General features: G+C 47.7%; 1 protein-coding gene across 1 annotated transcript; it reads left to right on the top strand.

Moving 5' to 3' along the window:
- The first annotated feature begins 10,995 nt into the window (after positions 1-10,995).
- LOC106807378 (C2 calcium-dependent domain-containing protein 4C-like) lies at positions 10,996-12,603 on the top strand. Its single transcript, XM_014809695.1, has 2 exons — positions 10,996-12,399; positions 12,586-12,603. The coding sequence occupies exons 1-2, from the start codon at positions 10,996-10,998 to the stop codon at positions 12,601-12,603; spliced, it is 1,422 nt and encodes a 473-aa protein (XP_014665181.1).

The following is a 12,603-nucleotide window of genomic DNA, read 5'->3' as shown; positions in this document are numbered from 1 at the left end:
AGGAGAAGAGAGCGAGCGAGCGAGAGAGAGAGCAGGAGAGAGAGAGAGGGAGAGGATGAGCCGAGCGAAGAAGAGCGAGAGAGAGAGAGAGAAGAGAGAGAGAGAGCAACGGAGAGAGAGAGAGAGAGAGAGAGAGCGCAAGAGAGAGAGAGAGAGAAGAGAGAGAGACAAGAGCGCGAGCGAGAGGAGAGAGAGAGAGAGAGAAGAGCGAGGAGAGCGAGCGAGAGCTACGAGCGAGCGAGCGAAGAGAGGAGGAGAGAGAGAGAAGAGCGAGAGAGAGAGAAGAGAGGAGAGCGAGAGAGAGAGAGAGAGAGAGACAGAGAGAAGAGAGACGAAGAGAGCGAGCGAGCGAGCGAGAAGAGAAGAGAGAAGAGGAGAGGGAAGGAGGAGGAGAGAGAGGGACGAGCGAAGCGAGCGGAGAGCAGAGAGGGAGGAGAGAGAGGAAATATGAGAGAAGACGCGAGTAAGAAGAGAGGAGAGAGAGAGAGAGAAGAGAACGAGAGAGCGAGATAAGAGGTAGAGAGAAGAGAGGGAGGAGAGATGAGAGAGCTGTAGGAGAAGAAGAGAGAGAGCGCGAAGAGAGAGAGAGCGTACGCGCATTGTCCACTGCTGGCCGTCGTCCATGTTTTAATAATTCAGACACCAGATCGGCCCGCGAGAGAGACAGAAGCACTTAAACGAACCTGATTGCATCGTACAATGTCGACCGGCGACGCCCGTCATATATAGCGTTGGCTCGGTCAATTAAACTGATTCGATTACACTAAATTCCCTCGTCGCGGCAACGAGCTCACAATTTGATACAGTCGCTATGTCGCGAATATCGACTGCTTACGTAGATTAGCAGATGTAGCAGGTGTAGCTCGACCTCAGTTGATCCAGTGTGTGTGTGCTGTGTGTGTGTGTGTGTGTGTGTGTTGTGTGTGTGTGTGTGTGTGTGTGTGTGTGTGTGTGTGCTGTGTGTGTGAAGTTGTGTGTGTGTGTGGTGTGTTGTGTGTGTGTGTGCTGTGTGTGTGTGTGGTGTGTGTGTGTGTGTGGTGTATGTATGCGTATGTGTGTCGCGTGCGCGCGCGTGGTTTGTCTGTTGTGTGTGTGTGCGCGCCGCACGTGCGCGCGTGTATGTGGTACTGCGTATGCAGCGTGCGACGTGCGAGCGGTGCGAGCGTGCGAGCCGTCGTGCATGTGCGTGTGCGCCGTGTCTGCGCGCGCGCGCGCGTGTGCGTGTCTGTGCGTGTGCGCGTGTCTACGTGTGTGTACGCGTGCGTGTGCACTTATGTGCTTGCTTGACAAGTTTCAGATCTAGATCAATTAGACCAATCGCAACTAATTAGGTCAATTGTGACCATGTGTCGACACCGCCCTGTGCACACGACGTGAATGTTTCTTCCCCGTAGAACGCGGATGATCGGGGCTCGTTAATGCTGCCTCCCTACTCAAAGCCTGTCGTCGAGCATAAAATCTTACAAAACCTAGCTATTTTAAGTTTGTGTTTTTATACCTGTTTATACGTGCATGAAAAGCACAAATAGGATTACGTGTAGAAGCATAACTTAATTACGGGACGCGAGATGAAATATATAAAAGGCTATTTATATTTGCCGCTCCCCATTTTCGCCGAAATGAGACGCAGCTGTCGTTCAAGCGAATGCAATGACCAGTAAAAGAAGCAGCGTCTAGACGCGATGTTCAGTGGTTTTTTTCAAGGTTGTCTGGGCAATGCTATGATTTTTTTGTCAAGGCATATAACATTCCTTGTAGTGGAAGTATATAATTATAATTATCAGGAGTTAATAAAGACAAATTTGTCATTATTAACTCCTGATACATATGTGTGTGGGTGTGTGTGCGCGTGCGTGTGCGTGTACATGTGCTTGTGTATGTACGTGTGCATGAGTATTGGTTGTACTCATTTTTAGCTCGATCTCAAGCTGTAGAATCGCATGAATTGTCCGTCCGTCCATGCGTCCGTCCGTGCGTCTGTCGTGCGTCCGTCGGTCAACCGTTGGGCATCAAATTTTAACCGCTCGACGTAACGCCGATATTCGGACGTGGGGGGGGATCGTGAAAAGGACATCGGGATGAACCCAATTTGGGTAAGTGGGTCAAAGGTAAGATGTGTGAACGGAGGAGGAATCATTTACCCCTTAAGTTAAGGTATAGGAGGAAATACGAATTGCGGCACAAATGTGAACAGATATCAGACATTTTCGCTGAGACATGGCCTAAGACAGAGTGAAAACTTTTTGTTTTCAGCGGCTGACCTACATTTTTATCACTTTATTGAACGGACGGCATGAAATGAGCTTTCCACTGACGTGCGAAGAGTCAGTGTCTGATAACCTTTTGACCCATCAAGAGGAGGTTAAACATGAATTCCTGAACTTGCCCTCAATGATGTCACAGTGGTTCTCATCTTTATGGCATATCCGTTCTGTAATCTAAGAAAGCTAATAGCCTGGGTAGCCGAACGGTGACGAACAGGATTAGGCTCAAAGGTCTTGAATCGAATCTACCCCCCCCCCCCCCCCCCGCCCCCCCCCCCCCCCCCCCCCCCCCCCTCCCCCCATCCGATTTTTATTATGTTATTCCTGTTTTCTGTATTTTGCTATCTTTATCTATTTAAGCTATTTTTCATAACGCAAATATTTTCTTGATTTATTTACAACAATTTAATAAGTAAAAAACACAAATAATTTTTAACAACATTAAATTTTTTTTAAATAGGGTAGGGTTAGGGTTAGGGACACATGCACCAATAAAAACAAGGAAGTCTATCAGGCACGCGATTTGTATCAACAGCAATGGAATATTGGAGTATGCAAATGCAGAAGATGCTGAAATGATGTGTACGCACCTGCGTATCTGATATTGCGGCTAACAAAGGTGTCACTAGCCACCGCACGACTTAAATGTTACGTTTATAACCGTACAACAGACCGTCAGATGAGCGCGACGCTGCTGGGCTCTTGTTAATTGTATATTGTTACAAATTAGTTGGCCATGTGGTCATAGGCTCATTAAATTGGCGTAATCGCCACTGAGAAGGAATTTTCATAATACTACGTGTTTATAACATATAAATCATTATAACGCGATACTTACTCATGGAGTTACTCTTGAAGATGCGTCTTCGATTCATTTTAGCGACTACGATGCAGATTTTGTTAGGTAATTCTAATGCATGCCATCCTGTATATAGTATCATTTGTATTTTACAGAAGCGCTGTACCCGTGTGCGTACTTACTCATATTGCACTGTTTAAAGTGCTTACGTCCCAAGAACTCACACTCTAACACACAAATCAGTAAGTATCTTTATGGTTATTTGTACAAAATAAAATGTATAAAATAGCAATTAGTGATTCTCCTGTTTACTTTCATCGCATCCCCTACCCTTCCCCCTTTATATGCCGCTAATTTGCCGGTGAAACAGAGGACGACATTATTTGGAAGCAGTACGGGCATCGTGTTAGACAACATAAATTACCAAATCGTTTAGATTTTTGCAAATTTAAACTCAACGTAAAACATTTTTATCAGGTGATAGTTTGAGGATATATTTTAGTAACGGTTGTCTTTCCCCTTTTAATGAAAAATAACCTAGAAAATTACGGCGCCTAGTGAAATCATAATTCATGAAAGCAGACGATAGTACGTCGCGATTCCGTCGCGGGAGAGCTGTGAAGAAGTAATAACTCGGTGGCTGCCTACTATACTCGTTCTTGAGGCATTCCGCTCGTGAATTTGATTGGCCGCTTTCGTCGTCGAGAGAGAGAGAGAGAAGGAGAGAGAGAAGAGAAGGAAAGAGAGAAGAGAGAGAAAGAGCGAGGAGAGAGCGAGAGGGAGAGGAGAGAAGAAGAGAGAAGAGAGAGAGAGAGGAGAGAGAGAGAGAGATTGCTGCCACAAAGCGGATATAGCATTGAGGCCAGCAGTAATGTCGTGTCGGTTATCAGGGACAGTCCTCGCCCTCTTTAACACCGACTAATTTAAATAGATCTCAGCGACGCCACTACGGAACGTACAGCGAGAATTTCAAAAACATGTCGTAGCCAGTATGCGTGCAAGCCGTTATCATAATGGAGCTCGTAATATAAGCAGGGGCGGATGCCGGATTTTTGTCATAGGGGGGGGGTGCAGGTGGGAGAAGGGCACTTTGAGTTTTGTAGGGCAACTGAAGGCGCGGTTGGCGCCGCCGCTTTTCGTCGCGAGGACGCGCAGGTGCGAAGGAAACCGGTGGGGGTGCGGGGCCTCCCCCAGAAATTTTTTAAAAATCAAGATTCCTTTTTTATGGCATTTTCAGAGCATATGAGCGAAATTTTTGTACTTCAAGTGCTTGTCATAGCAATGAAAAGACAATTCCAGTTACAGGCAACAATCGACCAAGCCACAAAAACCTCAACTTGCTTGAAATTACTGCCACAGAGCGACAAAATCTACGTCCCGTGTGAAATCGAACTGCGATATGGCATTGAACACACCTTTTCATTCCAACGCCTCTCAATCATCCTAGTGCTACCCCCTCCATCTTCATATGCCTTTTCCGTACTCACTACATTTAATCTATAAAACTTTGAATTTTCCCCCTTTTTTCTTCAACATTGAATTTCAATTGACTGATATATTATCTTACTTAAACATACTCAGTATTATACTCTTGCCACACCCGCGGCCGTGTACAGGATTCTGATACGGGACGAGGTTCCAATCCGTAACCCAAACTTGGGACACGCACAAGCGCGGGGTCTGGGGGCCCTGCCGTCCAGATTTTTTTGAAATTAGACCGCCACTCAGACTCGTTTTTCTGGCGCGAGCAGGTGGGGGGTCCAGACGCCCCTGGACCCCCCACCCCCGTAACCGCCCCTGTGCCAGTAGTACTTACTTTACCAAAATTTAGACGCAACGGAAGTGGCTGCTTGCCAGAGCACCGCAATCATGTCTAGTACTACTAAGTACGTTTAAAGTAAACCAAATGCAAATTCCATCGAAAAGCTATCAGATGAATATTATTGAAAGCAAACTTAGAGGGGTTATTTACCCCAGGAGGGTACCCAGTCTATAACAAAGCGCAATCAACGGTGGCGCAGCCTGGCCGGCGAATCTGTCGCCGCCCCAGAAACAGTCGGCTCAGCCCCGCCGTCCCCCCCTAAAAAACTCTCGCAAACATCAACTTATTTTTCAGTATTTTTCTTGGCTTAAAAATCTATATTATTTTTTAAAAAAATTGGAGAATTTTTTTTGTGTGGGGCCAGAAAAAGGGCACCTCAAATTGTTAGGGGGGGCCGACCCCCCCCCCGAGATCCGCCCCTGATATATCGTCGTCATTAAATATCGTAGGTATGTAAATATGAAATACGCATATAACGCGCGATGTGGTGTCCATATCCAGCTCATCATACCAGTGAGTGGACACGCTATGTTTATGGCTCACTACCTCCTCGCTCAAGTGAATCCGCATAGTCATGGTTGTGATTCAGCATCTGATGCCCGTCATCCCACCCTTTTTGGCCGTCGGCTCTCCACCGCCACCAGCGTGATCACAGGCAGCTGGCAGGCCATGACACCGCGAGAAGCGCAAGTGCGAGTCCGTGATCCTATTTCGTGACTTATTAAATGCAAGTCGGTGATGTACCGCGGAGTCGGCGGACAACGCATCGCGACCGAGTAGCTTTATTTATTCCGGTAGCGGTGGGAGCCTGCGCGCTAATAACTATTTGCAGACCAAGACAACGGACAAATTTGACAGTGGCTGTCAGATCCTGAATGATTATTAGAGAATGGGCCTCGGTCCAGTTTGACGAGAGGCGTGTATCATGTGTCTCCGATAGAATTGCAGTTAGTGATATTTCCTTTGTGCGCATGTCCCGGCCTGCACGAGATTACATACCTTCGTTCAATGTCATAGAGAGGTCTGTCGATTAGTGTTGAAATAGATTGCATTGAATTTAACGCGCCAGCGCGGCTTGACTTGTCTTTAATATTAAATATTTCTTTTAATTTATGTTTAATGTACTATTTTTTTTAAATTAACTTTATTTTTAAACATAATCGACAGACATACAGCGACAAACCACTCTCTTACGCCAGTCTAGTGTGGTTCACCTCTATGGGCATTAGCGATTTTAATTCGCCATTCACATACGATTATGGCGCAAGTAGCTCGGTGTGTCATTCGGAGATTGATTTTGTATCACCGATAATTTAGAACGCTGGCTAGCATTCGAGCCGCCCGATTGATGCTTAGATCTCATTGACGGTCGCAGTGTCTCGTCGTTCATGACAGCTTTTATGGCGCTAGATCAAGATGTGTTTCTAACTCGCACGCAAGAACACATACAGCTACAAACTCGGCGCGAGAGAGAGAGAGAGAGAGAGAGAGAGAGAGAGAGAGAGAGAGAGAGAGATTGCTGCCACAAAGCGGAATATAGGCATTGAAGCCAGCAGCAATGGTCGTGTCGGTTATCAGGGACAGTCCCTCGACATATTTAACACCGACCTCATTTTAAATAGATTCTCAGCGACGCACTACGGAACGTACACGAGAATTCTCAAAACAGTCGTAGCCAGTATGCGTGCAAGCGTTAATAATAATGGTAGCTCGTAATAAACCGTCGTCATTAAATATCGTAGGTAATGTAAATATGAAATACCGCATATAACGCGCGGATGTGGTGTCATATCGTTTATCAGTGAAAGTGACACGCTATGTTTATGGATAAATGTTCGTAAGTGAATCGCATAGTCATGGTTGTGATTCACATCTGATGCCCCGTCATCCCACACCCTTTTTGCCGTCGGTTAACGCACGCGTGATCACAGGCAGCTGGCAGCCATGACACCGCGAGAGCCAACTGCGAGTCGTGATCCTATTTCGTGATCTTATTAAATTGCAAGTCTGTGATGTACGCGGAGTCGCGGACAACGCATCGGCGACCGAGTAGCTTATTTATTCCGGTAGGGTGGGGAAGCCTGCGCCGCTAATAACTATTTGCAGACCAAACAAACCGGACAAATTTGACACGTGGCTGTCAAATCCCTGGAATATTTTAGAGAAGGGACTCGGGTACAGTTTTGAGAAGAGCGATGTATCCTGCTGTCTCCCGATAGAATTGCAGTTAGTATATTTCCCATTGTGCGCTGTCCAGGCCTGCACGAGATTAAATACATTCGTTGCATGCATGAGAGGTCTGTCGATTAGTGTTGAAATAGTTGCCATTGTAATCTTAAAGCGCCAAGCGGGTAGTTGTCTTTATATTAAATATTCTTTTAATTTATGTTTAATCGTACTATTTTTTAAATTAACATTTTTAAACATGATCGACAGAAATACAGCGGACAAAACACTCTATTACGCCAGTCTAGTGTGTTCTACATCTATGCATTAGCGATTTAATTCGCCATTCAATCTGATTAGGGCGGCAAGTAGCTCGTGTGTCATTCGGAGATTGATTTTGTATTCAACCGATAATTTAGAACGCTGCTACGCATTCGAGACCCGATTGATTGCTAGATCTCATTGACGGTCGCAGTGTCTCGTGTGCATTACACCTTTTATGCGCTAGATCAGATTTTTTCTAACTCGCACGCAAGAACACAATACAACTAGCAAACTCGCGCATCGAAGATGCCACACGCCGGGATGAGTGCGGAAATGAGTGCTGGCTGGCTTTGTATAGGCCGACACGGGAATTAAAAGCCAATGCAGCTCGTACATGAGATGGGAAAGTGAATTGGATTGAACTGCCAAGAGCCGTTGTACAGAACTGCTGCGATTTCATTATGTAATGCGCACGATACCGCGCACACATGTGCATGCATGTAGGCGCAGAGGCGCACACGCACGGACGTACGCACACGCGGACACGGGCGCGCACCCCAAGCACGCACGCACGCACGCATGCACGCGCGCACACGTAACCGCAACCGCGTACACGCTCCATACATGCGCACTAGCATGTGCGCACAGATACATAAATCTCTCGTTTCTTTCATTAGTCAAAGAAGACACTGAGCAATTTCCCAAGTTCGATTGTTGCTCAAATTTTCGTTACCGCCATTACGTGAAATCATCAGTCATATTGCTCAGCGCACGCTTCCGCGGAGGAATAGTATACTGCAATTCATCTAGCGTCCCAAGACACTATGGCTTCCAATCTTCCCGTTGTCTTTCATACACCGCATGACATTTGGCGGCGCAGACTAGGAAACGAGCGGCTACTAATTCGAATGCCTGCAGTATGGCGTTATCGTTATATATGCCGTATTATACGTCTTGTGGGCGCGGGCGCGGGTAGTAGTAAATTTGTTAATAGTATAATATACGTATAATATAATAGTACGTGGCAAAGGCTTGGTAGAATCTAAATTTTAAAGGATTATTTAAAGAAAGTTTTATGTATTTTCTTACCATCATAGATAACGCCTTGTAATTTACCAACGTATGTATACAATACAATGATTTAAGTATAACGCATCATCAGTAACTTTACTTTGTGGCTACTTTGTATCTTTTGTATAGTATTTGTGATGGACCAAGAAGAGAGAAGATGCCATTAGAAACCATCTGAATGGGAGTGAATTTAGAAGTATAGAAGAATTCGAAATTGACAGCAGCAACAATAGCTGCCGCGAGGTGAATGAAGTAATCAAAACACACAGGAAGGCTGGCTTCCTTTATATATAGTCGCCCCCTATTGACCGCTGAAGTGTTATAAGTACTCATGAAACGGAAGGAGTGCAGGCTCTAGCCGACTGCTAATGAATTGCGTCAGAGCGGCGTGTGCGAACACAGAGAGCGCCTCGACAGATCACAAACACTCACGACTCTGCGCCGCGCAGCTGTGTAGTGTACCACGACTTGTTGTTATCAGCGGATACTGCTGCACGTTGTCACTCTATATGTCTCTATATGCGCAGATGTCACCTGCAGCAAAGCACGTAGGTCGCGTCGTTCGGTCGGGCAGGGGAAAGTGTCAAATCAGCTTATGCGTTGCATGTGTGCAGCTTATGCGGTGTGGTAATAACAAAACGCGACGGAGTCGCGGAATGCGACAAGGATAATTTTTCACCGAGATATACATCCAACATCCGCCAGTGCGTCACTCCTCTATATATTATACGTGAGGAACTATTTCCGGACTCCGAACACCTCGCCTTTCTTATTATACTACAATCTCATTTATCCCGACGACACGAAACCAAGTGCAACGACATTTATTACTCCTGAAACTCCCTCCTCGCTTAGTGGAACAGCATTCGATCTCATTTGTCAGTGGTCTTTATTCCTGCAGTCGAGGCGATGGCAGGGTAACACCAACCGCTAGATACAGCTAAGTAGTTTTGTTTTTTTAAACCATGTTAGGCATTATTATAACGACGGAGGTATATGTACCGACATCCCAGTTACTCTATGGATACGTGTATAGATGCTCAGGTTTGACCTGACACTACTGCGATGAGCCGTAGATAGGCCTGCCCACACACTAAAAGGCTTTTGGGACACACACGTGTTGACTAATGTCACATTAAAACTATCTGTGGCTCGTTAAGTGTTGCCATGGCTTCCGATAGCTCTCACGAACAGCAGCGTCACTCGTCAGTTACTGAGCATATGTGGAGCACTTATACGCTGCTGCGAAATGCATTAGGCCTTGCGCAATATCATCGACTGTTAGTGAGAGCAGCAATTAAAAGAAATAACGCGAGTAAAGTTGTCACAGCTCTGCATGTAGGCTTTATGCCGTTACTGTTATCTTCCACGCGTGATCATGTGAGAGATCTCGACCCCCATCTTCGAGAATAATGATATAAAGCGCTATTGAATCGCGCACAATTACACGCGTTAGCTTCTGGTTGGTCATGCATTGAATTACGGTTTAAACTCTAACACTGGAAAAAAATGACATATTTACAAACCGTAGCAAGTACATTACTGGGCACGCGTGGTTTCCATTGACCGGATTTCGCCCCAAGTCTAATTTTACAAAGGCACTCGCCGCGTATCGTTTTCCGCCTCGTTAGTTGACAGACACGTAAGCGAATGGTCACAGAGACGCCGGCGTCGCCTACAAATGCCAGTCGACACGCAACTACGGAACCCAATCGACGGAAGCTAGAACTAATATACGCGAAAGAATTGGTCTTGAGACGGCGCTGCCTCGCGCGCACAGAGTTCGACGATGCTTAATTAAAAGCCCGTGATATATATATAGCAGCGGCAGTTAACAGCTGTGTTCAGCGATAACCTAACTCTTGTGTCGCCCGCGGACGCAGACGGCGCGCACGATCAATCGGCGTAAGTCGCTTTAATTCACGCACAGTTCGCCTTTTTGGCCGCCATCTTACGGCATGTACGAATACTATGCGACGCTTTCCTGATTGCTCGGAGTGTGATTACGTACGTAGTGATAATTCGACGAATGCTTGTCGAAACCCCAGAGAGCCCCTGCAGCAAGAGGCATAAGGTTTAAATTGTGTTCCATAGCGTATTTATGTATAATGTTGTCGTAATCCTTCTTTAAGCGATTGCTAAATGCGGGATATTATAGATGGCAGCATTTGGCGCACGGGCGGCAATTTAATTGGTTTATAAAAATAAACCTGGCTCGCACTTTCCCAGAAGTCTCAGTCATCGCTACCATTGCCGTAGGGTTTCTTACCTAAATGTTTTGTTTCCAACTATTCTATACGGTTTTCTCACATGAGTGATTTCTTTGTAAATGTTTTATGCGGGGTTCTTCACATAAAGGTCTTGTTTGTCAACAGTCTATACAGAGTTACACTCACAACCGTTTGGTTTGTAACAATTCTACTCCTGTGGTTCTTCACGTAATAAGTTTTGTTTGCCACTATTCCACGAGGTTCTACGCGTTTCCTCTCTCGCTACGGCGCGCGCATAGCACATATATACTACCAAGAACGAATAATAATGTATTATTGGCTCTTAATAATACGTCGCTCTACACGCGCGCTCTTTTCGTTGCAGCCGACGCATCCACGATGAAGAGCTGGCTGTCCACCCGCAAGACGGCGCTGTTTCAGGGCGCCAGCGACATGATAAACACGGCGACGAGCAACGTCATCACGCCGAACACGATCCCGCAGTTCGTCATCCCGAACCGCTGCGACGCCGGCAGCAACGAGAGCATGCTCAGCGAGGTCGGCGGCCAGGAGAGCGACGAGCAGCTGAGCGTTTGCAGCAGCGTCGGCTCGTTGCGACACAATCCGACCAACCTGACGCTCGAGCTGCCCGAGGATCGCGCGCAGCCCGTCAACGAGGAGCCGCGCTCGTGTCCGTGCAGTCCCGTTATCAAGTACCGCAACGAACCGAAGCGAGAGTTCAGCTCGGCCGAGTGCCTGCGCGCGCTCGTCTACGTCACGCAGCGCATACGACGCAAGAGCGCGTCGCCGCTGCGAGGCGGCGCGTCGCAGGCCAGTCTGTCGCCCGACGCCGAGCAAGCGACGAACCGCAGCGGCCGCCTGCTGTCGATCGGCGCCGACCAGTGCGTCCGACAGCGATCCGGATCCGAGTCGCAGCTGAAGCTGATGGCGACGCGGCGGGCGAGCTCGCTGAAGCCAGACGAGGTCGGCGCGCAGGACCCCCAGCGCAACAAGTCGGCCAGCTTCAGCATCTCGGAGCCGCTGCGCAACGTCTGCCTGCGGTCGGCGCTCGAAAAGGACGTCGACCTGCAGCGCCAGCTGGCGAGCAAACTCGCCAAGAAGTGTCCGTCGTCGCCCGGCGGCCGACAGAGGAGCGACAGGCGAGAGAATAGCTCGCTGCGGCGTCGGCAGTCGTCGCTGACGAGCACCGACGAACGGCTCTACCTCGCCGGCTCCTCCTGTCCGCAGGTGAAGATCGAGAAGAGCGACTCGATTGACCACAACGGCTTCAACGCCGCCGACGTCGGCTTCCCATTTCACGGCATGCCGCTCTACAAGAGCCAGTCGCAGGACTCTCGTCTGTCGGAGATCGACGAGCCGTTGGCGGCGAAGCTGACGATTGCTAACTCGTACAACGGCGTCATCAAGTACTCGCTGCAGTACCTGCCAGGCAGCGAGCAGCTGAAGGTGCTTGTTTTGAACGGGGTCGACGTCGGCGGCCAGCATCGAGTGCACGCCGTCAGCAGCTGCGTGCGCCTCTGCCTCATGCCAGGCAAGCTGCAGAAGACGACGACGCGCACGATCAAGAACACGCAGGTGCCAAACTTCGACGAGGAGTTTCACTTCGCCAACCTGACGATAGAGATGCTGCCGCAGCTGCAGCTGAAGCTGAAGGTGATCAACAAGGAGAGCCAGTTCACGAAGCCCGAGATTCTCGGCGAGGTGTGGGCGAAGCTAGATCCCGTCGATCTGACTACGGAAACTATCTTTAAAAGTCGCCTGAAGCCAAGGTCGTCCTTGTTGGTAAGACTTGAAGTTGTTATTAGGAATACATTTTTGTGCGAGTGCACTATTCTTGTTATTATGATTATGATTATGATTATGATTATGATTATGATTATTATTATTATTGTTATGCTTTATTCTATTCGCGTGTCGCCTGCGCGCGCGTTCGCATATAGCGCAGAGTGGTTCGTGTATATTTAATAGCACGATGTGGCAACATAA

Source organism: Priapulus caudatus, unplaced genomic scaffold (assembly GCF_000485595.1).
Source record: "Priapulus caudatus unplaced genomic scaffold, Priapulus_caudatus-5.0.1 Scaffold211, whole genome shotgun sequence".
In the NCBI taxonomy this organism is placed as follows: domain Eukaryota; kingdom Metazoa; phylum Priapulida; class Priapulimorpha; order Priapulimorphida; family Priapulidae; genus Priapulus; species Priapulus caudatus.
Note: the sequence above shows the minus strand (reverse complement) of the source record. Positions and strands in the feature narration are given on the sequence as shown.